We start from the raw sequence: 27084 nt of genomic DNA, 5'->3' as shown, positions 1-27084 counted from the left end.
TAAAATATATAAATCATGCTATAATACAGGGTGTAAATCCACTCAAACTTTATGATAATAAAGTGCAATTTAAAAAAAACCAATCTACATGATACACTACACTTACATTGAATACAGGAGTATAATACACGAGTGCACATTTACACCACAGAAAGTCTTAAGTGTGTGTCACAAATTAGTAATTACAATTTTATATCTATAGTGCTTTAAACAGTGGACTGCAGCAATAATGCATTATGACATTCATTATAATTCGCACTTCATTAATAAAATAATTTCTATATGTGACACTGGATGAATTATTTAAATATATAATTTTATTTCAATGAAGCTGTTAGTTATTTTTATCTAATGTTTTATTTCACTAATAATAATAATAAACACTAATGATAACTAAAACGACTCCGATAAGATGCGGCATGTGCTGTATAATGTACAGAACAAGGTCAAAAGAAGTGATACAAGAGGAAGAAGCTCTCAAAACACTTTTCACACCACAAAGAAAACTGAAAACATATTTGGGTGTGTTAATAAATACCACCAGCGCTCTAAGAGCATCTTACCTGGTCTGGTCGTACTCGACTCTGTTCCAGGATGGGGCCTTCTAAAGAAGCTTTCGCACTTTTGTTGCTTTTGTCAAGCGTCGTAGTACATGTGACTTCCACTGACACGTAAGATCCTCAAATATTTATCAGATTTTTTACTTTTTATAATTGTAAGAGTTTTATCTGCACTTGTTAGTTTGCACGGTTGCTACTATTTGCACTTCTGGTAAATGCTAAGCTGCATTACATTGCTGTGTGCCTGTATAATCTATTTCTCTACTACAACTGACATTTATGTTAATATTGCATAGATGAGATTTCCTTAGAAGTGAAATAATGAAATGTAAAAAAAAATAACAAGAGAGAAAAAGATGTTTAACTTTATATTAATGGAAATATATGTCAAAAGATCTTATTAATGATGGGATTTTAATACAGCTGTGTAATTAGCAGGTTTTAAAAGCTTTTATCACTGAGAAATGTATGAAATAAAATACATTGAATGGACCCCAGTTTGTAGGATACACTGAAGAAAAATTAGCTTTTAGAATTAGAATTAGTTCAACTGTATGGTATGGACCCTTGTGATTGAATTATATTACATGGAGTTGATTTATTTTTGTACACTGGAATTTATTACATGTTTCTGTAAACTTTAGTAAACACTAACTTATATTTTAAAGAGAAACTTGCCTGTTCTTTAAGTTTGTATATCCTAAGCACTGCAATAATTTCGTTTAAAGCCAAGATGAGGTTTTGCGACGTTTTATATGTTTGTTATGAGTACTGAAAATTGCAATTGGATTTCTATGCTTAATAAAGTAAGACTTGTTAGAATTTCATAACTTTATTTTCAAACATTTGATTTCATTTATCATATGTTAAACCATACTTCTTCTTTTTCTTCAATTGGCTGTACTCATTAGGGGGCGCCACAGCAGATCATCTGTTTCCATACCCCTCTGTCCTTTACATTTGCATCTTTCAAACCAACTACCTGCATGTCTTCCCTCACCACATCCATAAACCTCCTCCTTGGTCTTCCTCTTTTCCTCCTTCCTGGTGTCTCCATCCTCAGCATTCTCCTACTTATATACCCCATGTCCCTCCCCTGCACATGTCCAAACCATCTCAATCTCACCTCCCTCACCTTGTCTCCAAAACGTCCTACATGCGCTGTCCCTCTAATAAACTCATTTCTAATCTTGTCCATCGTCGCCACTCCCAATAAAAATCTCAACATTTACATTTACATTTGCGGCATTTAGCAGATGTACTCATGTACTCATGTCTCAACATCTTCAGCTCTGCTACCTTCAGCTCCACCTCCTGTCTTTTACCCAATGCCACTGTTTCTAATCCATACAACATCTCAGGTCTCACCACAGTCCTATAAACTTTCCCTTTCACTCTCACAGATACTCTTCTATCACAAATCACTCCTGCTATCACTCTTCTCCACCCACTCCACCCTGCCTGCACTCTTTCCTTCACTTCTCTAACACACTCTTCATTACTTTGTGCTGTTGAACCCAGACACCTGAACTCCTCCACCTTCTCCACCTCTTCTCCCTGCAACTGCACCCCTCCACCGCCCCCCCTCTCATTCACACACATGTACTCTGTCTTACTCCTACTGACTTTCATGCCCTTCTTATATTCTTATATTCCTGTATGTGCCTCCAGCTCTCCAGGCTTTTCTCAACCTTCTCCCTACTCTCGCCACAAATCACAATATCATCCACAAACATCATAGTCCACAGAGACTCCTGTCTGACCTCCTCTGTCAATCTGTCCATCACTGCTGCAAACAGGAAAGGGCTCAGGGCAGATCCTTGATGCAGTCCAACCTCCACCTTGAACCAGTCTGTCATTCTTACTGCACACTTAACTGCTGTCACACTGTCCTCATACATGTCCTGCACCCCCCTCACATACTTCTCTGAAACACCAGACATCCTCATACAATACCACAACTCCTCTCTCAGCACCCTGTCGTAAGCTTTCTCTAAATCCACAAACACAAAATGCAGCTGCTTCTGACCTTCTCTATACTTCTCCATCAACATTCTCAAAGCAAATAATGCGTCTGTGGTGCTCTTCCTCGGTATGAAACCATACTGCTGCTCACAGATGGTCTCCTCTTCTCTCAACCTGGCTTCCACTACTCTTTCCCATAACTTCATGGTGTGACTGATCAACTTTATTCCACTGTAGTTACTGCAGGTCTGCACATCTCCCTTATTCTTAAAGATCAGTACCAGCACACTCCTTCTCCATTCCTCAGGCATCCTTTCACCTTCCAAAATCTTGTTAAACAATCTGGTTAAAAACTCCACTGCATCTCTCCTAAACATCTCCATGCTTCTACCGGTATTTCATCTGGTCCAACCAACTTTCCACTCTTCATCCTCTTAATGGCTGCTCTCACTTCCTTTTTAGTAATCCTTTTCACTTCCTGCTTCACATCTCCACATCATCCAACCTTCTCTCTCTCTCGGTTTTCCTAGTTTATCAGCTGCTTAAAATACTCCCTCCATCTTCCCAACACACTCTCCTCACTAGTCAACACATTTCCTTCTCCATCCTTTACTGCTCTAACCTGCAGCACATTCTTCCCAGCTCGGTCCCTCTGCCTGGCCATCTGGTACAAATACCTTTCACGTTCTTTTGTGTCCAACTTCTCATACATCATAAGTTAAACCATACAGCTGAATTAATTTATTTTTACTACTTAGTATTATGTAACATTAGATCTAAAACAAAGCAACTGTTGAACTATAATGACTACTCAAATTAATTTATAGGAATCCACCAGACTATAGTAAAGACAAAAACAAAAATCCCACTGACTCTGGAAAAGACAATAGCAAGCACGCACCTGACTCTGGTAAAAACAAGGACAAGAATCCGTCTGAATCTGGTAAAGACAAAGACAAGCATCCCCCTGATTCTGGTAAAGAAAAGGATCAAAATCCCCCTGACTCTGGTAAAGACAAGGACAAAAATCCCCCTGACTCTGGTAAAGAAAAGAACAAAAATCCCCCTGACTCTGGTAAAGAAAAGGAGAAACACCCAACTGACTCTGGTAAAAACAAGGACAAAAATCCCTCTGACTCTGGTAAAGATAAAGACACGCATTCCCCTGACTCTGGTAAAGACAAAGACAAGAATACTCCTGACTCTGGTAAAGACAAGGACAAGAATACTCCTGATTCTGGTAAAGACAAGGACAAGAATACTCCTGATTCTGGTAAAGACAAGGACAAGAATACTCCTGATTCTGGTAAAGACAAGGATAAGAATACTCCTGATTCTGGTAAAGACAAGGACAAGAATACAAAGGATTCTGGTAAAGACAAGGACAAAAATCCACCTGACTCTGGTAAAGACAAAGATAAGCATACCCCTGATTCTGGTAAAGACAAGGACAAAAATCCCCCTGACTCTGGTAAAGACAAGGACAAAAATCCCCCTGATTCTGCTAAAGATAAAGACACACATCCCTCCGACTCTGGTAAAGACAAAGACAAGCAACCCCCCGACTCTGGTAAAGACAAAGACAAGCATCCCCCTGACTCTGGTAAAGACAAGAACAAGAATCCCCCTGACTCTGGTAAAGAAAAGAACAAGAATCCCCCTGACTCTGGTAAAGAAAAGGATCAAAATCCCTCTGACTCTGGTAAAGACAAGGACAAGAATACTCCTGATTCTGGTAAAGACAAGGACAAGAATACTCCTGATTCTGGTAAAGACAAGGACAAAAATACTCCTGATTCTGGTAAAGTAAAGGACAAGAATACTCATGATTCTGGTAAAGACAAGGACAAGAATACTCCTGATTCTGGTAAAGACAAGGACAAAAATCCACCTGACTCTGGTAAAGACAAAGATAAGCATACCCCTGGTTCTGGTAAAGACAAGGACAAAAATCCCCCTGACTCTGGTAAAGACAAGGATAAAAATCCCCCTGATTCTGCTAAAGATAAAGACACACATACCCCCGACTCTGGTAAAGACAAAGACAGGCATCCCCCTGACTCTGGTAAAGACAAGAACAAAAGTCCACCTGACTCTGGTAAAGACAATAACAAGAATCCCCCTGACTCTGGTAAAGAAAAGAACGAGAATCCCCCTGACTCTGGTAAAGAAAAGAACAAAAGTCCACCTGACTCTGGTAAAGACAAGGACAAGCATCCCCCTGACTCTGGTAAAGACAAGGACAAAGATAAGCATCCCCCTGATTCTGGTAAAGACAAGGACAAAAGTTCCCCTGATTCTGGTAAAGACAAGGACAAGAATCCCATTGATTCTGGTAAAGACAAGGACAAGAATCCCCCTGACTCTGGTAAAGACAAGGACAAGAATCCCCCTGACTTTGGTAAAGACAAAGATAAGCATCCCCCTGACTCTGGTAAAGAGAAGGACAAACACCCCCCTGACTCCAGTAAAGACAAGGAAAATAATCCCACTGACTCTGGTAAAGACAAGGACAAACATCCCCCTGATTCTGGTAAAGACAAGGACAAGAATCCCACTGACTCTGGTAAAGACAATAGCAAGCACCCACCTGACACTGGTAAAGACAAGGAAAAAAATCCCCCTGACTCTGGTAAAGACAAGGACAAGCATTCCCCTGAATCTGGTAAAGACAAGGACAAGCATCCCTCTGACTCTGGTAAAGACAAGGACAAAGATTCCCCTGACTCTGGTAAAGACAAGGACAAGAATCCACCTGGATCAGGTAAAGACAAGGAAGAGCATCCCCCTGGATCTGGTAAAGACAAAGACAAGAATACCCCTAAATCTGATAAAGACAAGGACAAGCATCCCCCTGACTCTGGTAAAGAGAAGGACAAACATCCCCCTGACTCCAGTAAAGACAAGGAAAATAATCCCACTGACTCTGGTAAAGACAAGGACAAACATCCCCCTGATTCTGGTAAAGACAAGGACAAGAATCCCACTGACTCTGGTAAAGACAATAGCAAGCACCCACCTGACACTGGTAAAGACAAGGAAAAAAATCCCCCTGACTCTGGTAAAGACAAGGACAAGCATTCCCCTGAATCTGGTAAAGACAAGGACAAGAATCCACCTGGATCTGGTAAAGACAAGGACAAGAATTTCCCTGGATCTGGTAAAGACAAGGACAAGCATCCCCCTGACTCTGGTAAAGACAAGGACAAGCATCCCCCTGGATCAGGTAAAGACAAGGAAGAGCATCCCCCTGGATCTGGTAAAGACAAGGACAAGCACCCCCCTGACTCTGGTAAAGACAAGGACAAGAATCCCCCTGGATCTAGTAAAGACAAGGACAGGTAAAAATTACTTTGGAAAAATTTTAAATCATTTTCACAAAACAGAAAATAGCTTTTATGATTGATTTGAAATTTAATACAAAATTCCTGAACATTGAAACCTCTAATTATGTTATTATCTTTAATGACATTTAATGAACAGGTTAAAGAACATTGGATTAATAAAAACACAAAAAGATCTTGTGAAGTATTTTAGGTTTGTGGATGCTAAGGGTAATATGACCCTCCTACAATAAAAAAAAAAAGTGGACTTATGTATTGTCAATATTAGTTTAGTATTGTCAATAATTTTAGCTTGGTCCTTTACTCGAATTAATAAGACCTAGATCCTGTTCCTTTGACAGGCAAAAGGCAGAGTTCTAATAATTGCTGTATGTTAATCCCAGGCCTGCTGGAATATACTTTTTGTTGAGGTTACCATTTACCATCTCCTGTACCATCTACCACCTACTGTACCATCTACCACTTACTGTACCATCTACCACCTACTGTACCATCTACCACTTACTGTACCATCTACTGTACCATCTACCACTTACTGTACCATCTACCATCTACTGTACCATCTACCACCTACTGTACCATCTACCATCTACTGTACCATCTACCACTTACTGTACCATCTACCATCTACTGTACCATCTACCACTTACTGTACCATCTACCATCTACTGTACCATCTACCACCTACTGTACCATCTACTATCTACTGTACCATCTACCACTTACTGTACCATCTACCACTTACTGTACCATCTACCATCTACTGTACCATCTACCACTTACTGTACCATCTACCATCTACTGTACCATCTACCACTTACTGTACCATCTACTATCTACTGGACCATCTACCACTTACTGTACCATCTACCATCTACTGTACCATCTACCACTTACTGTACCATCTACTATCTACTGTACCATCTACCACTTACTGTACCATCTACTATCTACTGTACCATCTACCACTTACTGTACCATCTACTATCTACTGTACCATCTACCACTTACTGTACCATCTACCACTTACTGTACCATCTACTATCTACTGTACCATCTACCACTTACTGTACCATCTACCATCTACTGTACCATCTACTATCTACTGTACCATCTACCACTTACTGTACCATCTACCACTTACTGTACCATCTACTATCTACTGTACCATCTACCACTTACTGTACCATCTACCATCTACTGTACCATCTACTATCTACTGTACCATCTACCATCTAGCAATTAAACTGCAGAGTTACTCACAACTGTTGAACTGCACTCTAATGTCTGTTGTATATCTTTACAGAAATCCTCCTGAATCTTTTAAAGATGTTGAAACGTAAGTGTTTGTAGTTCATGCTTCACGTTTCAAAACATGCAGCTCTCTTGATTTTTTAACAGCTTTATATACTGACAGTTTCAATTAATTTTAAATGCTCTATAAATCATATCAATACATATATATTCTTAATGTGTTTCAAATGTGTGTCAAAGACTAAACACTCATCCTCCAGAGACTCAGCATATATTTAAATAAAGCGCAAACTTAATTAGCTTTCTTCCTTGTCTCTGTTTAGCGTTTACCTGCTGGCTGTGACCTCGCAGGGTGTAGGGGGCACCACCGAGATGTTATGTGTCACCGTCAACCCCAGTGAACCTGTTTCTATAGACGTAACCCTGGAGTATAACCAAAACAATGTCAATATTCTGACAGAAATGTCTATAACTCAACAATACTACAACTGTATCCCATTCCAGGTCAGGCTCCACTTTATTACCTCGTTACTGAATTGTGTTCATTGGGTTTCTTGCTTTAGTGATGACGTTCATTCTGACTGTATGAGATTCCTGTGTGTGATGCAGCGCTCTGATCTACTGCACTTCTCTTTAATACTGATGATTTTTACACAATTCACCACTGATTATTAGTAATAGTAACTCATGTTCCACCGTTGTGATTTGCTTTTTTTTGTTTTATAGGTTCCTGTCGTAACTGTGGATACGGTGGCCTCGATTAAGATTCAGATTAAAGGATCAAAAACGACCCTGAACAATAAAAAAAATATCCTCATCACACCTTCATCACATCTGATCATCATTCAGACAGACAAACCCATCTACAAACCAGGACAAACAGGTAACACCTTTTCTACAATTTCGGCTTTCCAGCTCCCCCCTGCCCACACCCTCATCATTACTCTCACCTGTAGCCTTTGTGGTTGATATGCTTTTCTTGTAATTAATGTAATGTTAAGTAATTAAGTAACTGTGTTATAATAAGATATAATTACGGATGTGTTGTGAGTTTTGTGAGTAAACATACTTTATATTTCAACATTATTTCCCCATATCCATTATGCAAATGATTTCAGAAATGGCTACATTTACAAAAAAATGATCAATTTTATTAGAATATAGATACAATTATTGTAATAAAACATCCACCAGAAAGGTTTGTTTTCGTTAACATTTACATTATAGCCGCTAGAAACAATCGCTCCCTCATCAATGATGTGTTTGTCTGTCAAATAACATTCTTAAAGCTCTTTTTAACCTTCAGCTTGCATTTACACTGTCATTTTTTTTCACTGTCTTAAAAAAATCTTTATATGAAATTGCAGTGTAGATATTTTTTCCCCCACAGTGAATTTCCGCATCGCCTCTCTGGATACCAATTTCCTCACCTACGATCAGAAGGTTTGAAAAACTTGAGCGATTCTTTACCTTGAAGATACAGAAGACAATAAAATTCTATTATTATTCCAAACTATTTAGAATGTGCATTATGATTATTTATGAATACAGAGTTCATAGAAAGTGTTATTCATACACACTCACTGATCATCAAACATCTTCTTTTTTCTTTTTCAGTTTCCGACAATAGAAGTGCAGGTACAGTTCCACATGGAGCATTCAACATGACAAGCTTTGGCTTCAAACTAAAATTCAACCAAAAAATACTCCTACAACATATTATTTGCTCATGAATAGTAATTTTTATTTTAAGTACCATATCATTTTATAATATTTTTTATTTTATAAAATTTTTTTGTCTTCAGGACCCGAACTCAAACCGTATTGGTCAGTGGCTACAAGTCACAACGCTAAACGGTCTGGCGGATCTCTCATATCCCATAAACTCTGAGGCTACAAAAGGATTTTATATCATCACAATCTGGGATGAAAAAAACCAACAGATCACACAAACCTTCGAAGTGAAGGACTACGGTCAGACCCAGTTTATCTTTAGTTTATATTTATTCATTTTAAGATTTAAAATATTATTATCAGGGCTGTCAAAATTAATAATAACACGGTAACACAAGTATATTTTAGCGGCACTGATGTTATTAATGTGTAATTAATATAGCTCGCATTTCTGTTTGACCATTTTTATAAGAAAATAATAATAAATAAATATAAAAGAGGCGAAATTAAAAACTTCAGCGCAACACACATTTATTCATTACGTTATTTCATTACTCAGATATAGAAAAAAATAAACTCCACTGAAGAATTTTTTATAATAACTAAACATTTGTTTTACTGATGCGCCGAGTCTCAAATCAAACACCAAAATCCGGCATGATGCACAAATCCGGCAATTAAAACCGTCCGTGTGGAAACATAGCAAAAGCTCCAGTTTGGTGTCCTGATCATTTAAAACACCAGCATTACTTTAAAACAGTGGTCCCCAACCTTTTTTGCGCCACGGACCGGTTTAATGTCGGACAATATTTTCACGGACCGGCCTTTAAAGTGTGGCGGATAAATACAACTAAATAAAATGAAAAGACTGAAATAACTGGTATATTCTAAATATAATAATAAACGTGAATCCACAGTGTTGTTTTTTGTTCATTTTGCTCGCTTGGGGGTTTGAATTTAGTGGTAATGTATTATATGTCAGCGGCCGGAGTCCCTTTAAGAAAGTAGTGGATGGAGGTGAGACATGTGACCGAGGCAAGAATCTTCACATGCATCAAGAGTGAGTCATAGTCAGGTCTGGCAGAGAGAATCCAGTCATTTTCCTAAATAAAGCATTGTTCAGTATCAGATAATAAATAAAACGGAAAAAAATGTAAGTCATGCATTCGTTCTGTGCGGCTCGGGACCACGGCCCGGGGGTTGGGGACCACTGGTTTAAAAAATTTACAAAAATATTTTGTCTTCATGCTCTCACTAATAATAAACAGATATATTTGTCTATGGCCATGTTGATTAGAGTATTAAAAAGTTAATAAGTGTTACTTTAAGGTACATTTAGAACAAATAAAAATGTGTGATTTAGTTGCGATTAATCACGTGTTAACTCATGATGATTTTTTTCGATTAATCACAATAAAATATTTTAGTCGATTAATAGCCCTAAGACATTTTAATTACTTATTTAAAATGACTATAGATTAAAAATGAGGGACAATGGGGACAGGGTTTATACAGGTATTTTGTATTTTGTATTTTTGTTCTTTATTATGTACATTGTATGATTTCTCTTAACTTTATTTTAATTTAGGGTTTTCAAAATATCAGATGCCAAACTTTAATAAATTCATTCCTGGAACCTCTGTAAATCAGAAAACAGAAGTTCAGGGTTCTTGGTGTAACACTGTTTTTTTTTATTGATATATTCTCACCTAAAACTTTCTATAATGTCTGCACCATGAAGGACATAAAACAGTGATACTTTCTCTAACAATCACCAGGAATTTAGTGCTTACTGTCTATTGCTGCATTTCTCCAGAAATCTTTACTTTTTTGGAATGCAATCAGAGAAGGAAGTGAAATAATAAGAAGAATATTTTGTGTAAGAATGTAAAATAGTTGCTGCTGTATATTTTAAGACTGTGGTAAATCGTCTGTTACAGTTCTGCCAACATTTGAAGTTACAGTACAGCTTCCTCCAGTCATCACCATCCTGGACAAGACCGCCACACTGAAAGTGTGTGCAAAGTGAGTATTCACTCATTTATAACGCTCTGTTTCACCACTCCAGTGTAACGTCTAAAGTGGAAATCTGGTACTTCTCATTATTCAAAAACATGAACCAAGTTTAAAAAAAACACCATGAAAAATAACAATCACTATTTCATTATTTATTTTGCAGATATACATACGGGAAGCCGGTAAGCGGGACGGTGAAGGCCACCGTCTGCCATAAGAGTTACAAATATGGAATGTTCACGTCAAGAGCCACGACACCACCAGACATCTGCAAGACATATACGATAAAGGTTATTTCTCTTTACTGTAAAATCAGAAGGAAATGTGTGTAACCAGTCTCTTACATGTCTTCCTTAAAATGAAATAAAAAGTATGGAGGTGGGGGTGAGGGAGAGGGTTAGTGGACATTAGACTTTGGATCTGAAGGTTGTAATTTTTATTTATTTGTAATTATTATTATTATTATTATTATTATTGCTTTAGAGTGACAAGTCAGGCTGTGGACTACAGACCTTAAATCTTGCAGAATTTGCATTAATTGATTCACGCTATGAAGCTTCAATCGTAGTTCAGTGTGAAGTGAAAGAAGACGGCACCGGTAAGACATCCTCGTTACTGAGTCTCGCATATTAATGATATTAGAATAATATATTTTACTCAATTACATTTTTTATATTGACACTATTTTGCATATTGGATTGTACATTATACAACAAATATAGACGTTTATATCTACTGGAGTGTTTATACAGTGTTGTTTGTCACTTCATCTTAAGGACAAAAAGATCTGAAAAGAGAATTAATGCTGAATTAGCAATATTATGCACAATGCACCAACTGTTTGGAGCCCACCAGTGTCTCATTGGCGAATGTGTATTGATTTCTTCTCAAGATGACACGTTTCTGTGATGAGGTTCGTGTCAATACTGTGTTTATCCTGTAGGAGTGATTCTGACTGCTTCAGGCAGCTCTTATATAACGTCTAACATCATCACACTTTTATTTGAGGATTCACCAGCGGTCTTTAAGCAAGGAATGGCATATGACGGAAAAGTAACTACCCACATTTACCTACATTTACCATTAATACAAAACAATTTTAAATTCATATTTTATATAGGATTATTTTTATATTAGGTTAAATATAAATTTGAGTACTAAGATAATTTATATATTGTCTAATGAACAAAATTAAAGGGGAATGCTTTACAGCTTGCTAATAAATAAACCTATTTTGCTAAATAATGAACTCCTGTACATTGGTTTCTCCTTATTATTATGTAAATGACTTTGAAGCCAGTGGAGGCTATTTTTATTCTTTATTTTTTTTTCAATTTGAAGATGTGTTCTGAGATTTCTGTCTGTCTTCATCAGATTAAAGTCCTCGGCCCAGACGCCAATCCAGTAAAAAGAAAAGTAGTGTATCTCACTGCAACTTACGGAAATAATAAGAAATCTGTTCGGAAGCTGATCACAAGTTACAAAGGCATCGCAAAATTTTCCTTCAACACTGAACCATGGGGTTCGGAGCAGGTCACTCTTGAGGTTGGTGAAGTCTTTGTGTATTTGTGTCTTTGTATCTTTGTTTTCTCCACCTGCTAGCATTCGGTCATCAGACTGTACTGTATATTGATATATGATCGGTACGTAGCAGTTCTTTAACACAGCTGAACTTTTCCCAGTTTTTGAAAGTATTTTTGTAAGATCATTTACAGACTATGTTCATGATTATTTTGAGCTGAGTGTAGGTCTGGTCCAGCATGTTCTTTTGATTAAACTGGTACTATAACGCTACTACATTATTACAATTACTGCATTAATAGAAATCTATGATTTATGTGATTTTTTTTTCTTACATTTTTCTTTATCATAGGCACAGTATGCAACACCCAACAACACGGTTGTATACAGGGAAAATCAGCTTACACCCAACTACCCCACCGCCTACCTCTGGCTTCAGCCGTTCTACTCCAAGAGCCGGAGTTTTATTAAATTTAAAAGCTGCCCGAAGACTAATAGCTGTAATAAAAAAGCTGTGATTGAGGCTCAGTATATGATACAACACAGCGCACTCAAAAAAGCCCAGAAGACCATAACCTTCTTCTACATGGTGGGTTTCTTTTAAGTGATGTTTATATGATCAGCACTTACGTGAATACACGTGTCTTTTACTCAAGAACTTTGTACACATTTAAGAAAAATCTTTGAATATAATTCAATTCATTACAATTTGCTCTTTTTAGGTAATGAATAAAGGACATTTGGTTCAGCAAGGAAAGATTAAAGAAGAAGTCAAAGCTGGAACAGGTTTGATGCCAGAACACGAATCATAAACTTCAGCTTCCCTAAATTTTAATTCATAGTTTTTTTATTAAAAGACTGGGGAAAACTTTCTATAAGCGATTAGTGACATTCCTTCTGGAATTCCTACTGGATCCATGCATTTACACACTTGGTATTTTTTGTTTAATAATAATAATAATAATTATTTTCTTCAGAGCACCGGGGCACCCTGGTGATAACTTTGCAGAACATGCTAAAGATGACCCCAGTTGCTCAGGTGGTCCTGTACACAATCCTTCTGAGTGGCGAAGCCGTGGCAGACAGCATGAACGTTCCTATTCAGCTGTGTTTGGCTAACAAGGTCATAAATGAACCCTTAGTGGGCTTTACCTATTTTTATTTCAACAGTCAATAGGATTTCACACAGATCTTCCCCTACTGGGGCTCTAATGGGAGCACAGGCCAAGACAGTCAGGGGGATTTACTATGGAACTCACTGCAAAAATTGAATTCTAGGCTGTCACAAGTCTGCAGCTTTGTTTCTCAGTGCTGTAACCCTCATACCGTTTCCCTGGAATTCAAGATGTGAAGATGTTATGTATCACATAGTCTAATGAGCCGTTAAAAATACTGTAGAAACTTGATAACTTGTGATCTGGGTAAATAATAACTGGATATTTATCCCCCTGGTGCTGTAGTGAGACTCGGCTGTGTTTTAAAGAGAGATATTATCCCTCTCATTTAACAGCACAATCAACTATCAAGTTTGACCCTAATGACAACTTCAGATCATCCTCTGCTTAATTATAAGTAAAAAAATAGATTTTTGAAAAATCAGGTTACATTTTTCTTGGTCTAACCCAAGGGTTTTATTTATATTTTTTACTCAATTACGGGTTTTTAAAAAAAATATTTGATTATGCCGTTTTAGGTTTCTCTAACGTTTTCACCATCTACGGAGCTTCCCGGTGGTCAGACGTCACTGCTGCTGAGTGCAGCTCCGGGTTCGCTGTGTTCAGTGAAGGCAATAGATCAGAGTCTTCTGCTGCTGCAACCCGAGAAGGAGCTGAGCACTGAATCTGTGCGTTCAAAATGACCACACAGCAGTTACAATGTTAACCAAAAGCAAAGTATGATGTTTTTTCTGTTTTGGTCATTATAACAGCTATCGGTAATAGACTTCTCGTTCCTTCTGTATCGTTGTACAATGGCCAGGTGTTCAACATGCTGCCTGTACAGATGTTATCAGGATATCCGTACAACGTGTATGAAGATGATTCGAACCCCTGCTTGGGGGGTCCATTTATCAAGCAACCTTTATTTGCAGCACAAGACTCAAAACGAATCGGCTTTTTTCCACATTCTGGAACAGTGGATGTGTACAGCACCTTTAAAGTAAGTCATCATTAAGCCAGTTGTAACCGTTGGTTTTTGTCTTTTACATCTTTGGGCAGAGGCATTTTATATGCAAGAAAAAGAGGCTGGTGAGGGAACAACTGTTTATAGGGGATGTAAATAATAAAAGGAAGTAAAACAGACATTAAATGAAACATTACCGTATGAAAAGTAGATACAATCCGATAATTGTATCTTGTATTGTATAATTGATTACAAAAATGGTAATCACGGGATAAGAGGAAGATGTGCCGCTACAGGAAAAGATTCGCTTTAGTGGATTCTCTCTGGACCTGTTGTTATTAATGGGTTTTTTTCAAATGCGTGCAATTAATATTTTATAATAATCGTATGCAGTATTTCTGTATACAGGTCATGTTCATGTACCAAATGTTAAACCCCTTATTGTGGTGATAATAGAAATCCTGCTTTTGAACAACAAGCAGATGTGAAACATGATTCTGTGCCCCCTTTGTGTCTCTCAGGATATAGGAGTCAAAATTCTCACCAATGCAGACATAATGAAACCTTCAGTATGTGGTAAGTGGTTTTCTCCAGCCATATTTTCTTACTGACTTGTCTGTTAGTTATTTTTATCAGTATTTAGATAGTGACTGAATACCAGTGTAAATCCAAAAGCTCTTTATTAATCTGTTAGGAAAACTAAATTCATTTGCATATTTTTGCTTAAATAAGCTCACAGTGTAAGAAGTCGTTTTATCTGCTGTTTTCTTTTAAGGGATCAAAAGTGTCAAACTTTAAAAATAAATCGCATCCAATTTTTTTCCATTAAAGATTCTTGGGTATGTTTAGGATTGTTGTCCATCTCTAACAGTGTAGATGTTCAAATTCACATCAGTAAGCATAAAGGAGTTGGTTTCACTGGCAGTCCAGGCTATGAGATGAGCTGGTATTCTTGAGCAGTTACTCAGTTCATCTCTCTTCCCATCATTCTGGTACAAGTTTATTCTGTCTTCATCTACAGATTTTTTTTTATAATCTTGTCAGTAGTTTAAATCTCGTAGTAAACCCTCTTTCAGTAAAGACTTGATGAAGTCTGGACACAGCTAAACCTACCTCTTGGATGGTCTTGTGAAGGTTTTTTTTCCTTCTGTCTATTTTTCTGTGACCCACCAAACTGGTCTTCTGCGTTCTTTGAATTTAACTCTAGATTTGATCACCTGATTACTAGTGAGTAAATGAAGACGTAAGACTGAGACAACATATAAAACAGTGCTGTCATTATTACACCATTCACCAATTTTTTATTTAAATATGCTAAAAATGTTGGAATGTTTATGCTCCTGACTCTATATTCAGATTTATTCCCAGTCCCAGGGATTGATTTCAGTGAAGGAGCCGTCTTTCTCGCTAAAGAAGCCTCTACAGCTTTAGCTGACACGACTTCAAGCCAACCAGCGGTTACGATCCGCATTTATTTCCCAGAGACGTGGATTTGGGATCTCATTTCAGTCAGGTGTGCATGTTGTTTAAGTATTTAATTTTTCAGATGTTTTTTAAACTGTGTTCAGTCATTGTTGTTTTCTTTTACAGTCAGTCTGGATCAGTAAATGTTAGTAAAACGGTCCCAGACTCCATCACGACGTGGCAGGCTGGGGCCTTTTGTACTTCACCTATCGGGTTTGGAGTCGCGCCGAAAACCGAGCTCACTGCCTTCCAGCCCTTCTTTGTGAGCCTCACCATGCCGAGCTCCGTCATCCGGGGAGAAGAGTTTACACTCAAAGCCACCGTCTTCAACTACCTCCAAAGCTGCATGATGGTGAGCTGAGATATTTTATCTAATTAAACGTTCACAAACCAAAATATTTTTCTTTTACAGCATTAAGAGAAGAAAACAATCAGATGGGTTTAAATTTCCTTTAAAGGGTTAAACCCCTTTTACAACATAATTTTTCATTTTGGAACCTAAAAACCAAGAAGAATTTCTTACCATATGTTAGGTATTATACTACCCTCAGTGTTATAAGAGATGGGAGCAGGTTTGCTTGACAGTACATTACATAATGCAAACAACCAATCACTGATCCACAGTGTTCCTAAAAATCAATCACTGATCCACAGTGTTCCTAAAAATCAATCACTGATCCACAGTGTTCATAAAAATCAATCACTGATCCACAGTGTTCCTAAAAATCAATCACTGATCCACAGTGTTCCTAACAACCAATCACTGATTCTAATTGTTACTAACAACCAATCACTGATCCTCACTGTTCCTAATAACTTATCAGCAGTTAACATATTGTAATTAATCTAAACAGCACAATTGTCTTTATTATTCATGTAATACATTTTACTTTACAATAGATCACAGTGCCTGCATGAATATGTAAATGAGTCTACGACCTCATCTGCTCAGTAAAAGATTCAGTATCACACAATGTTTTTTTGAATAAGAATGAAAAGGTAAAAGTTGGTTTAGACTTCAGATAACTGAGAGACTGAAAACTCTGTGTGTTAAAGGTGAAGGTGACCTTGGCTGACTCGCAAAAGTTTTCAGTGCAACCGTGTACAAACTGCGTTTACACACACTGCCTATGTGCTGATGAGAGCTGGACCTTCTCCTGGACCATCAGTCCACTGGTTCTGGGTACGTCTTTAAACTTGAACATTTAAAGCTCACACAATATGCTAGAATGGGAATCTTTCACATTATCAAAACAGCTAAAAAAATCATTTTATAAATAAGTGTGTACTTTATGGGGAAAAAAGGCCAGTGAAATAACAGAAATTATAGATTTTATTGAGAGGAATGTATAAAAAATAATTCAATTCTATTCCAATTTATAATTGTATAGATTGTAAAAAAACAACAACAAACAGGAAACATCAATTTCTTCCGTCAGTTTATTAAAAAAAGGGAATTAACAGCAAGTTTAATAGAGAATAAACAGTATTTCTGTGTGTGTGTGTGTGTGTGTGTGTGTGTGTGTGTGTGTGTGTGTGTGTGTGTGTGTGTGTTTGTGTGTGTTACAGGGGAGGTGAGCATCATAGTGACAGCAGAAGCTTTGGACTCATCAGTTCAGTGTGGAGGAAATAAGGTTACTGTTCCACAACAAGGACGCATCGATACGATCATCAAAACGCTGCTTGTGCTGGTGATTATTACTTTATTACTTATTTAACTTCAAATTATTTACAGATAATATTGAAGTTATGTTTAAATCCAGTATAATTTAAGTGACCACTGTGGTGTGACTTTGCAGTGGAGTTCTTCTCTAACTCACTTTAAGGCCATGGCCTTTAAAAGTCTAGGTTCCTGAGAACTGGCGAATGGGTGAGCGCTTATCTGAGAGCTTAAAATGCCTCCTATGAAAGTGCAGAAGCTAAAAAGGAAACCGCTGATAGATGTTGCCCATCTAGAATGCCTGGGCTGTGGAGCTCAAAGTGAAGAAACTGGAATTGCCAAAACCTGCTGGTAGTGTTGAATGCAGTTTTTGGTCCGGCTTCTGTATCTAGTGCATTTCTTTTTGTGAGATCTGATGAACTAAACGTCATCCAAATGATAGAGGAGGTAGCTGTCAAAGTCTAAGACCTGGTTTAGTTTTTAGAAGTCATTTAAATGATGGAGACTCTAATAGGTCCATCAATTGTTGACTGATGGAACTCTGTCACCACAATGATGAAAGACTACTAGTACACTGCCAGACAGGATTTTTTCTTTCTTGGCACATAGTAGGCAAGTTCGGTGTCGTTGGAAATGAAAGTAGTAAGAAGAGGTAAAGTCATTCTTAGACCAGCCCTCGTGTGTTGTAAAGCTCTCAGATGTTTGAAGGAAAGACCTGATGTTCAGGCTGTGGGCAGCTGAAAGTTGACACAGCAGAGCCTTAAATCATAGAAACAGTTCTGGGCAGATGAAGGTTGTGAAAAGTGCAGATAAAATGAAGTAGTAAATGTTGGGGGGGGGGGGGGGGGGTCACAGTTGTATTGACGAGCCGATTTAAGCTGTATTAAGGTGAGTCACTGGGGGTTTCTTCTCTGTGGGGTCTTATAGTATGTCCCTTTAGCAATGTTATTGTGCTAATGAAATGTGGACATTACACAAAACCCAGCTCTTCTTTAGAAAGACTACAAATAGTGATGCAACTTTTGCATGCAAAATTCCTAAAGCATTTTTATTGGTGCTCTTATTTTTTTTTTTATCTTCAGGCTGAAGGAATCAAACAGTCCAGGAGCTACAATGAACTTCTCTGTCCATCAGGTCAGACACACACCTTATTCTATACACTTTGCTTTACCCTACAGTGAAGAACATTTGACATGTTTGACTCTTGAATGCTGATTTTCAATCAGTTCTGTTGGGTTTTGTTCTGGACCTCAATCTTAGAGGAAAGTGAATTAAGAAGCACAGCATCTGAAGATTTTGTATACAGATTTGTTTGTGTTCTTTTGTTTAAAGGTGTTCTTGAGGAGACGGTCTCACTAAGCCTGCCCAGTGTCTTCGTGGAAGGTTCAGCAACAGCTTCAGTTTCTATACTGGGTAAGTTGTAGAAATGGTTTGATGTAAGATTTAATTTGATCAGCTAGTATTTTGGTATGTAGCGTATACAGCAACAAGACAAGAATATAATTCCAGTAAATAAAGTGTAATGATATTTTTGATGCTTTGGTCATTAAAGCGAATGAAATAAAAACCAAAACAAAAAGAACGAAAAACATTATTGTTCATGCACTTGTGTGTCTCTGCAGGAGATCTGATGGGCCGCGCCCTACAGAACCTGGCGAGTCTCCTGGCGATGCCGTACGGTTGTGGAGAGCAGAACATGCTGAGCTTCGCCCCCGACATCTTCATCCTGAAGTACCTGGAGAGCACCAACCAGCTCACACCTGCCATCAGGAGCACAGCTGAGACCTTCCTCGTGAGCGGTGAGAACTCCTTAGACAACTTACCATCTCTGTGTCTGTAGATTTGAGGATTACAGAAAGCGAACAAAATAAAAGATAAGGCAATTTATAAGTTTTTAGACGAGTGCAAAAAGAATGTTTTAAAATAAACTGACACAACTTTCATCTCCTGCACAGGATACCAGAGAGAACTGACCTACAAACACAATGATGGATCTTACAGTGCGTTTGGGATGAGTGACGCATCAGGAAACACATGGTGAATTTTAGTTATTCATTAATGTTTAATATGTTTGCAGATTTTGGTTACATTTTGTTGAACATACAAGAAACAAGTTAGTTCCTGTTCTGGTAGCTGCATGACAGCAGCTTTAAATTTTCCACAGGTGAAAAGTCACAGACTTGCAATCAAAATTTAGATTCTGATTACTTCGAACCTCTGGGTTTGTGGTTTCAGGCTGACGGCGTTCGTGATGAAGTCTTTTGGATACGCGAAGAATTACATTTTTGTGGATCAGGTGTTTGTGGATCAGGCGAAGATCTGGCTCGGTCAACAGCAGCAGGCTAATGGATGCTTCGCCTCTGTGGGACAACTCTTCCACAGTGATCTGAAGGTCAGGAGACGCGTCTGAGTTCAAAAAGGACAAATACTTAACGACAGGGTGGAGTTCATATTGCAAGCTTAAAGTTTTTCGTAGAACAGCCCCAGAGTGTTTTATAGTTCTTATAACACTGCTAGAAATTACATCGTTCCTGATCCTGTTTTATTTGATCTTTTATAATTATATTTATATGTTGGTTAATCAAGTGACCATGAATAATGCAGCTTGTCAAGTTATCAAGAAACTACAAAAAAGTAAACAATTCTGACACTGGAGACTCCTTCCATAATTGTTACATAAATGTAGAATTCTAGAAGAGATATTGTTTAATTCTCTCTCTCTCTCTCTCTCTCTCTCTCTCTCTCTCTCTCTCTCTCTCTCTTTCTCTCTCTCTCTCTTTCTCTCAGGGAGGAGTGAATGATGAAGTAACACTCACGGCGTACATCACGGCTGCCATGCTGGAACTCAATTATCCAGTTACTGTAAGTAAAACGTTTCAATGATGACATTTCTTTATGCACTGAACATCACTGAACATCGGATGATTACAGATATTTTTTTTATTTCTCTTGCACCACGGGGCGCATTGGGCGGCAAGGGCCTGGGTTGGGTTTCTGTAGCAATTTTGTTACAGGGTTGGGTTTCTAGCTCAAGCCCACCCTTCCTACTCACTTCTTCCATTCCCACAACTGAGCACACACGGGGTTAAGGGCCATGCTCAAGGGCCCAAGAGTGGCAGCTTCGTATGGCTGGGACCCAGACTCACAACCCCTGGATCCAAAGACCAATTCCTTAACCACTAGTCTTGTTTCTGATTTTGATCTTTTACCAAATGTATTTTACCAAATTGATAATAACTAGGCAACTAGATGCATTAGCATTTCCAAACTTACATCTTTAGTTCCCAGGTAAAGTCTAAGATCACTTTCCAGATGTGGTCTGCAAATAAAGATTCAAAATAAAACAAAATCTGTTCCATGTAAATAACATTTGTTTGCTGTTTAGTTGAAAATCATATTGCGTTAATTTACATACTGCAGGATCCTGTAGTGGCCCACAGTCTGACGTGTCTGACGAACGCCTACACTCAGGTGAACTCCATCTACGCCAAGGCTCTCCTCTTCTACACCTTCACGCTCGCTGGAAATCAGGCGATGAGGAACACTCTCATCTTAAACCTGGATGCACAGGCCATAACTTCAGGTTTGTTTTATTGGTTTTATTTATTTATTTAAAATTAATACTATTCTTACAGAGAAACCCGACAAGGCGTTCTCCGACAGCTGGAAGTACAGGAGTGCGCTAGGTTTTAGTCAGTATATGATTTTGTCTAATATCTTATAATTTAGACTTAATTAGAGAAAATGTTTCCCTCCATTCACAAACCAACGCTGGCCCACGTCCCCACCTTCCACTCACTGTTAGCAATATTTCAGGGTAAATTATGTTGCTTGCCATTTTTTTATTGAATTGTTGTTTTAATTGTTCTACAGTGATTGACAATAATGAAGTAAATGGATGGCCACGTTGTTGGAGATGGTGTTCTTGTAGATTTTCTGCATGTTGGAGTTTAAAGGGTGATAGTTTGAGAAGAGTGTGTTAGAGAAATGTGAATCAATAACTTGAATATGAGTCTGAAATCTCCCTCAGGAGGTGGAAGGCACTGGAGCAGAGAGGATGATGGGTCGGTGACAGACTCTTTGGAGGTGGAGATGACCTCGTATGTGCTTCTGGCTCTGATGTCTGGACCCCAAATGTCCGGGTTTGGTCTGGGTTACAGCTCCAGCATTGTCCGCTGGATTTCTTTGCAGCAGAACGCCTTCGGAGGCTTTGCGTCTACACAGGTACAAATCAACCTCACACTTTCAGATTATTTCACAAATGCTATTTAAAATTGGATCAGGCACATTTTTGCATTCGATTGCATTGAACTGTGAAATGAAAGAGAATACTAGACGTATAAAGCCTGTCAAAAGTTTAAAAAACGCCTCAAGAGTTACTATGCAACAAAATTGGTTATGTAAAATTATGAACATTTACTTTGACCAAACAAATCCATAAACGTCAGGATGTTCCACTTTATTTTTATTGAAAAATCTTTTCTTAGCATGTAAGACAGCTTTACACACTCTCAGCATCCAGATAGTTTGTTTCTCCAAACATTCAGCTGAAATGTTTAGCTGTGTTTGTCAGGGTAGTGACCAACGAGTAGGAAGCGGAAGTAACTCAATCATAGTTTATTTAGTTTAGAACACAAACCAGTCAGGTAGGGTCTCAAACCAAAAAAAATCCATACAGCAGGAGGAATCCGTAGAACAGGGATAATCTGTAACGCGAGTAGAATCCGTAGGATTGGAACCAGGAGCATGAACCAGAGGGGAATGCTGACAGTCTGGAATACGAGAGATTCGGAACACTGAGCATGAACCAGCTGGAACTGCTGGTGGTCTAGAATCCGGATGATCACTAAACATGACTTCTTAGATCCGACGGCGAGTCAGGTGGAAGCTGGAATTTATAAAGGGGAACTGGTAACGAGTGACAGGTGTCTGCGATTAGCGCCGGGAGCGGCTGAGAGAGAGCCGTAAAGGGGGCGTGGCAGGAGGATTCCTGACATTGCATCTAGCAGCAAACTAGTTGGAGATTTTCTTGTTCATCCCAGAGCAGTTCAGTAGGATTCAGACGTGCACTTTGGCTCATCGTCTTGTTGTACAGTGAAGTCGGTTTCAATGACCCGCAGTCCAGACGGAACTGCATGGTGTTAAAGTATGGAATTAGAGCCATGTAGGTTTCACTATTCCTTTCACTTTCCGGAACCTTCCCTGCTCCAAAACAACCCCACATTTTTATGATACAAAGATTTATCATTTGTCACTGTTCAGTTCTTGTGTTTTTTGTTTTTTTTTGTCTTTTACCAAGTTTGTTGCATAGGAACAAAAGAAACATGCACGTGTCTTATAAACCATTAAATATTAGGTGGTTCCACACCTTTACACACCCTGTATATTGTGATGGATAACTAGAAGCTACAAGTGCGAGCGGGAGCTAACAGGTTAATGGAGGAACAAGAATCGAAATAATGGATTTTGCTAAAAACTTCATTGATTTTAAATACAGTATATTATATAAGTAAGGTTATCATATATATTTCTAAGATTGTGTATTAATTAGTGTTGTATTTGTTCTTTTAATACCATTTTCCATCATCTAGGACACTGTCGTGGCTCTCCAGGCTCTGGCAAAATACAGTCTCGCCACCTACAGTCCAGCAGGAACTGTTACTGTTACTGTAACATCACCATCAGGACAGATTACCACGTTTATCATCAATCAGAGTAACAGGCTGCTGTATCAGGAGAGTCAGCTGCAGGAAGTTAATGGAGATTACAGGATCAGAGCAGAAGGTGAAGGCTGTGTGTACTTGCAGGTCTGTACATCACTGTGTCACACATTCGTCATTCACAACAATGAACTCAGCAGGTTCTCAGAGGGTCAGTTTTGGTTAATGAGTTGTGTTTGTTGCATGTTTTTTCTAACTTTTAGTTCACCTTGCACTACAACATCCCTCCTCCACCTGACAGCTCTTCATTCACCATTTCGGCCTCAACATCTGGAGACTGCAAAGTCCAAAATCCATCTTTTAAATTGACCATTACAGTCATGTGAGTTCTACTTCAACTCCATAATGTAAAAGAGTGGAGCGAAAATGAATCAAGAATTGTGTCTAGAATAAAATGCAGTGTACAGTAACAGGTTGTTTTATTAGCCTTTGTCTGTAGTGAAGAGTTTTCATGGCTTTAACACAAAATAAGGAAGACGACGAAATGTTTAAGTTATCTTTCTTGATATAAACATTTCAAGAGCATAAAAAACACAGTTTTTTTGTTAATCATGTGAGTAAAAAAAGTGGTGCCATGACCCGATATTATCAGAACAGCATGGGTCAGTATTTCAGTTACTTATTACCAAATAAAGATTTTCATGTAACAGACAATGTGTCAGGTGATCAACAAACAATAAATAAGTTCTAGACTGAAATTGTAAACATAAAAAAAAAAAACAAGCAAAGTTTTAATGTAGCAAAAAAGATAACACAGGAACTGGCGGCCATATGTGAAGGCTGTTAATGCTGAGACCTGAGAAAAAGAATGCTGTGTGATAAATCCTCTTTAAATTTTAGGTATAAGGGTCAACGTGTGGAGACCAACATGGTGGTCATCGATGTCAAGCCACTTTCAGGATTCAGGGTGGACGAGACGTCTGTGCAACTTGTGAACAGCAGATCAGATGTAATTCAGACTTTTAACTGATCTTAAATGTATATACGAAATATAAGCTGTGTGTGTTCAGAAGGGGTGTGTGTCAGCACAAAGATGATGAGCCCTGGTGAAACCAAACCAAGCATCAGATCATTGAGCGTTTACAGTGTCGACCAATTGGTTTTATTCAGATCATTTTTATTCCAGGAGAAGAAAGGAGCTGTGAAACGTGTGGATCAAATCAGTGGCAATGCAGTCATCTACCTGAATGGAGTAAGTACACACACAAACACACAAAGACCGACACACACACACACACACACACACACACACACACACACACACACACACACACACACACACACACACACAAAGAAAGGTTATGAGCTGGCTGATGGTGATAGTGGTGGTGAATGATTTTTATCTGTGTTTGGTTTAGCTGACAAATGGAGAGGTGAAGGTTTACACAATGACCATCATACAGGACATTCCAGTACAGAACATGAAACCAGCTGTTGTGAAGGTTTATGACTACTACGAGATCGGTACGTGATCTTCACTTCTTTATCAACCACTGAAATCTCACATTTCTCTGTCCAAAGCAATTTCACTCCAGTTCACAGTGTATCTGTGTCTTCATACACATTCTAAATCCTGATTTTTTTTTTTCTTCTTTTAAAGGTGAGACGGCTTCAACTTCATACACCTCTCCGTGTATCGTCTGAGAGAATGCACATGAACTCAGCAGGGGTCCAGCAAGAGCTTGTTTCACAAATATATTTAAAATATAAGTGTTTTGCTCTTTTTTTTTTTCTTCTTATGTTTACTGTATAATCTATAATCTACTTTCAAAATCATTTCGGGTTCCCTGGTGTTTCAGAAGCCCAGGTCTGATTCCCATTCAGCTGCTGGGAGGTTGCACTCTCAATTCCAGTCCCAGACCAGATAGAAATGAAGGGATTCATCAGAAGGAAACTGTGTTTAATGTGTAGATCATAAGACCTCCTACTAACCTCTAGTGGGAAGAGGCAGAGGACAACAACAACTCTATAACTCATTTACAGATATGTGACTCCTCCAAACACTTTAGATATGAGGTGCTAACAAAAAAATCCTGATCAACAGCCAAATCAGTGTAATCAATTTGCTCTGATGAACTTTGACTTGACGTTGAAGTGACAAATAAAAGTAATTGCATTGTGATTTTTATATAACGGACATGATTTCATTAAACAGTATATAAACAATAAATAAATATAAATCCATTTATTTCCTCTGTAGGTGCTGTTCATGTTTTTTAGAATTTTTTACATTTATTTTATGGCATGTTTGAGATACTAAAAAATGTGAAATCATCTCCGTCTCTGTAGTTGCTGATTTTTACCCGAGTTTTACACAGAACTCAAAACATTTGACTTTTGACATTTTAAAACGATCTTAATATAATGAAATGAAGTTTTTTTAAATAAGGCCATACAAACCATGAGCTAACAAAGAAAAAATTATTTAATCTGCAAATAAAGTTGTAATTTGCACTGATTTCCTGTCCTACCTGCGTCCTGATTTTTATGCTAATTGTATATATGCCTACATACCGTAAGTATTTACACCACTGACACCAGAGACATAAAAGCCTGAGAGGGCAATAAAGCACAGTTTACTTTGATTAGGTGAGGATTGTGTAACGAATTCAGCATAGGTTGGATTTGGTGGATTCAGTGTAGTTTGGCATGAAACAGTTTGATAAACTAGTAACTGGTTAATATAGTGAAGATAAATATTAAAGAAAACGTTATGGAGTAACTGAACTTATTTCTCCGGTGTTACAATTTATCATACAGATATTTTTAAATAACTAGTATTATTATTATTGTGTTATTCATAAATCAGCATTGTGTATCTTTTGGTGATTTCATGAGCCATACCATGACCCACATGGGGGAATAGAGAGAATAGGAATATAGGACTCTGGGGAATTTGTGCCCTTTGACAAAGAGACTTGGAAATAAATGTCTGTGGGACATTAAGATTGTATCTCTTAAAGAGAGAGAACATAAGACTTTTTTTACTGGCTGGAGATTTTTTATTTAAGTCTGATCAAATTTTCTCTCCATCTTAAACACTCTGCAAACTTTCCACATGTGTTTAATATGTTTACCAGGAGTGGGGTTCGAACCCACGAGGACATGCGTCCATTGGATCTTAAGTCCAACGCCTTAACCACTCGACCATCCGGGTCCCCACAGCACACAGCGCCACACCATACCACCACAACACACCACACCACACCACCACAACACAACACAACACAACACAACACAACACAACACAACACAACACACCACACCACCACAACACCACACCACCACAACACAACACACCACCACACCACCACAACACAACACCACACCACCACAACACAACACCACACCACACCACCACAACACAACACACCACCACAACACCACACCACACCACACCACCACAACACAACACAACACCACAGCACCACACCACCACAACACAACACACCACCACACCACAACACACCACCACACCACACCACACCACCACACCACACCACACCACCACACCACACCACACCACACCACCACAACACAACACACCACCACACCACACCACACCACCACAACACAACACCACAACACATCAACACAACACAACACACCACCACACCACACCACACCACCACCACACCACACCACACCACAACACAACACCACACCACCACAACACAACACAACACCACACCACCACATCACGTAACGTCAACAAATAACGTACTACCCCTTTGTAGTACGGATACAGGGCAAACTACTTTAAAAATAATTTTTATCGTGCATCT

The 27084-nt window shown here is 38.4% G+C and overlaps 1 protein-coding gene across 1 annotated transcript; it reads left to right on the top strand.

The window, feature by feature from the left end:
- Positions 1–476: 476 nt before the first annotated feature.
- On the top strand, positions 477–25722 carry LOC310733750 (alpha-2-macroglobulin-like). Its single transcript, XM_083555153.1, has 37 exons — positions 477–671; positions 3353–5866; positions 7176–7208; positions 7447–7627; positions 7850–8006; positions 8514–8566; positions 8741–8761; positions 8929–9097; positions 10738–10822; positions 10977–11103; positions 11297–11411; positions 11757–11866; positions 12188–12358; positions 12687–12923; positions 13057–13120; positions 13312–13457; positions 14028–14177; positions 14312–14491; positions 14977–15031; positions 15812–15968; positions 16046–16271; positions 16976–17102; positions 17489–17610; positions 18662–18713; positions 18912–18992; positions 19202–19378; positions 19535–19616; positions 19815–19971; positions 20367–20441; positions 21000–21162; positions 21610–21803; positions 23171–23386; positions 23503–23621; positions 24140–24248; positions 24426–24491; positions 24658–24763; positions 24900–25722. Exons 1-37 carry the CDS (start codon positions 595–597, stop codon positions 24941–24943), a joined length of 6918 nt encoding a protein of 2305 aa, XP_083411279.1. The 5' UTR covers positions 477–594; the 3' UTR covers positions 24944–25722.
- The last annotated feature ends 1362 nt before the right edge of the window (positions 25723–27084 follow it).

The sequence above is a fragment of the Silurus aristotelis genome (assembly GCF_946808225.1).
Source record: "Silurus aristotelis genome assembly, chromosome: 11".
NCBI lineage: Eukaryota > Metazoa > Chordata > Actinopteri > Siluriformes > Siluridae > Silurus > Silurus aristotelis.
The sequence above is the reverse complement of the archived record's forward strand: the minus strand, read 5'-3'. Positions and strand labels throughout refer to the sequence as shown.

Excerpts from the sequence above, each read along its gene's own strand:
- LOC310733750 (XM_083555153.1), top strand. The coding sequence starts at position 595 with ATGGGGCCTTCTAAAGAAGCTTTCGCACTTTTGTTGCTTTTGTCAAGC. Across the intron at positions 13,458-14,027 it reads AGCTGTGTTTGGCTAACAAG|GTTTCTCTAACGTTTTCACC; the intron begins GTCATAAATGAA and ends ATGCCGTTTTAG. Across the intron at positions 24,492-24,657 it reads CAGTCATCTACCTGAATGGA|CTGACAAATGGAGAGGTGAA; the intron begins GTAAGTACACAC and ends TGTTTGGTTTAG.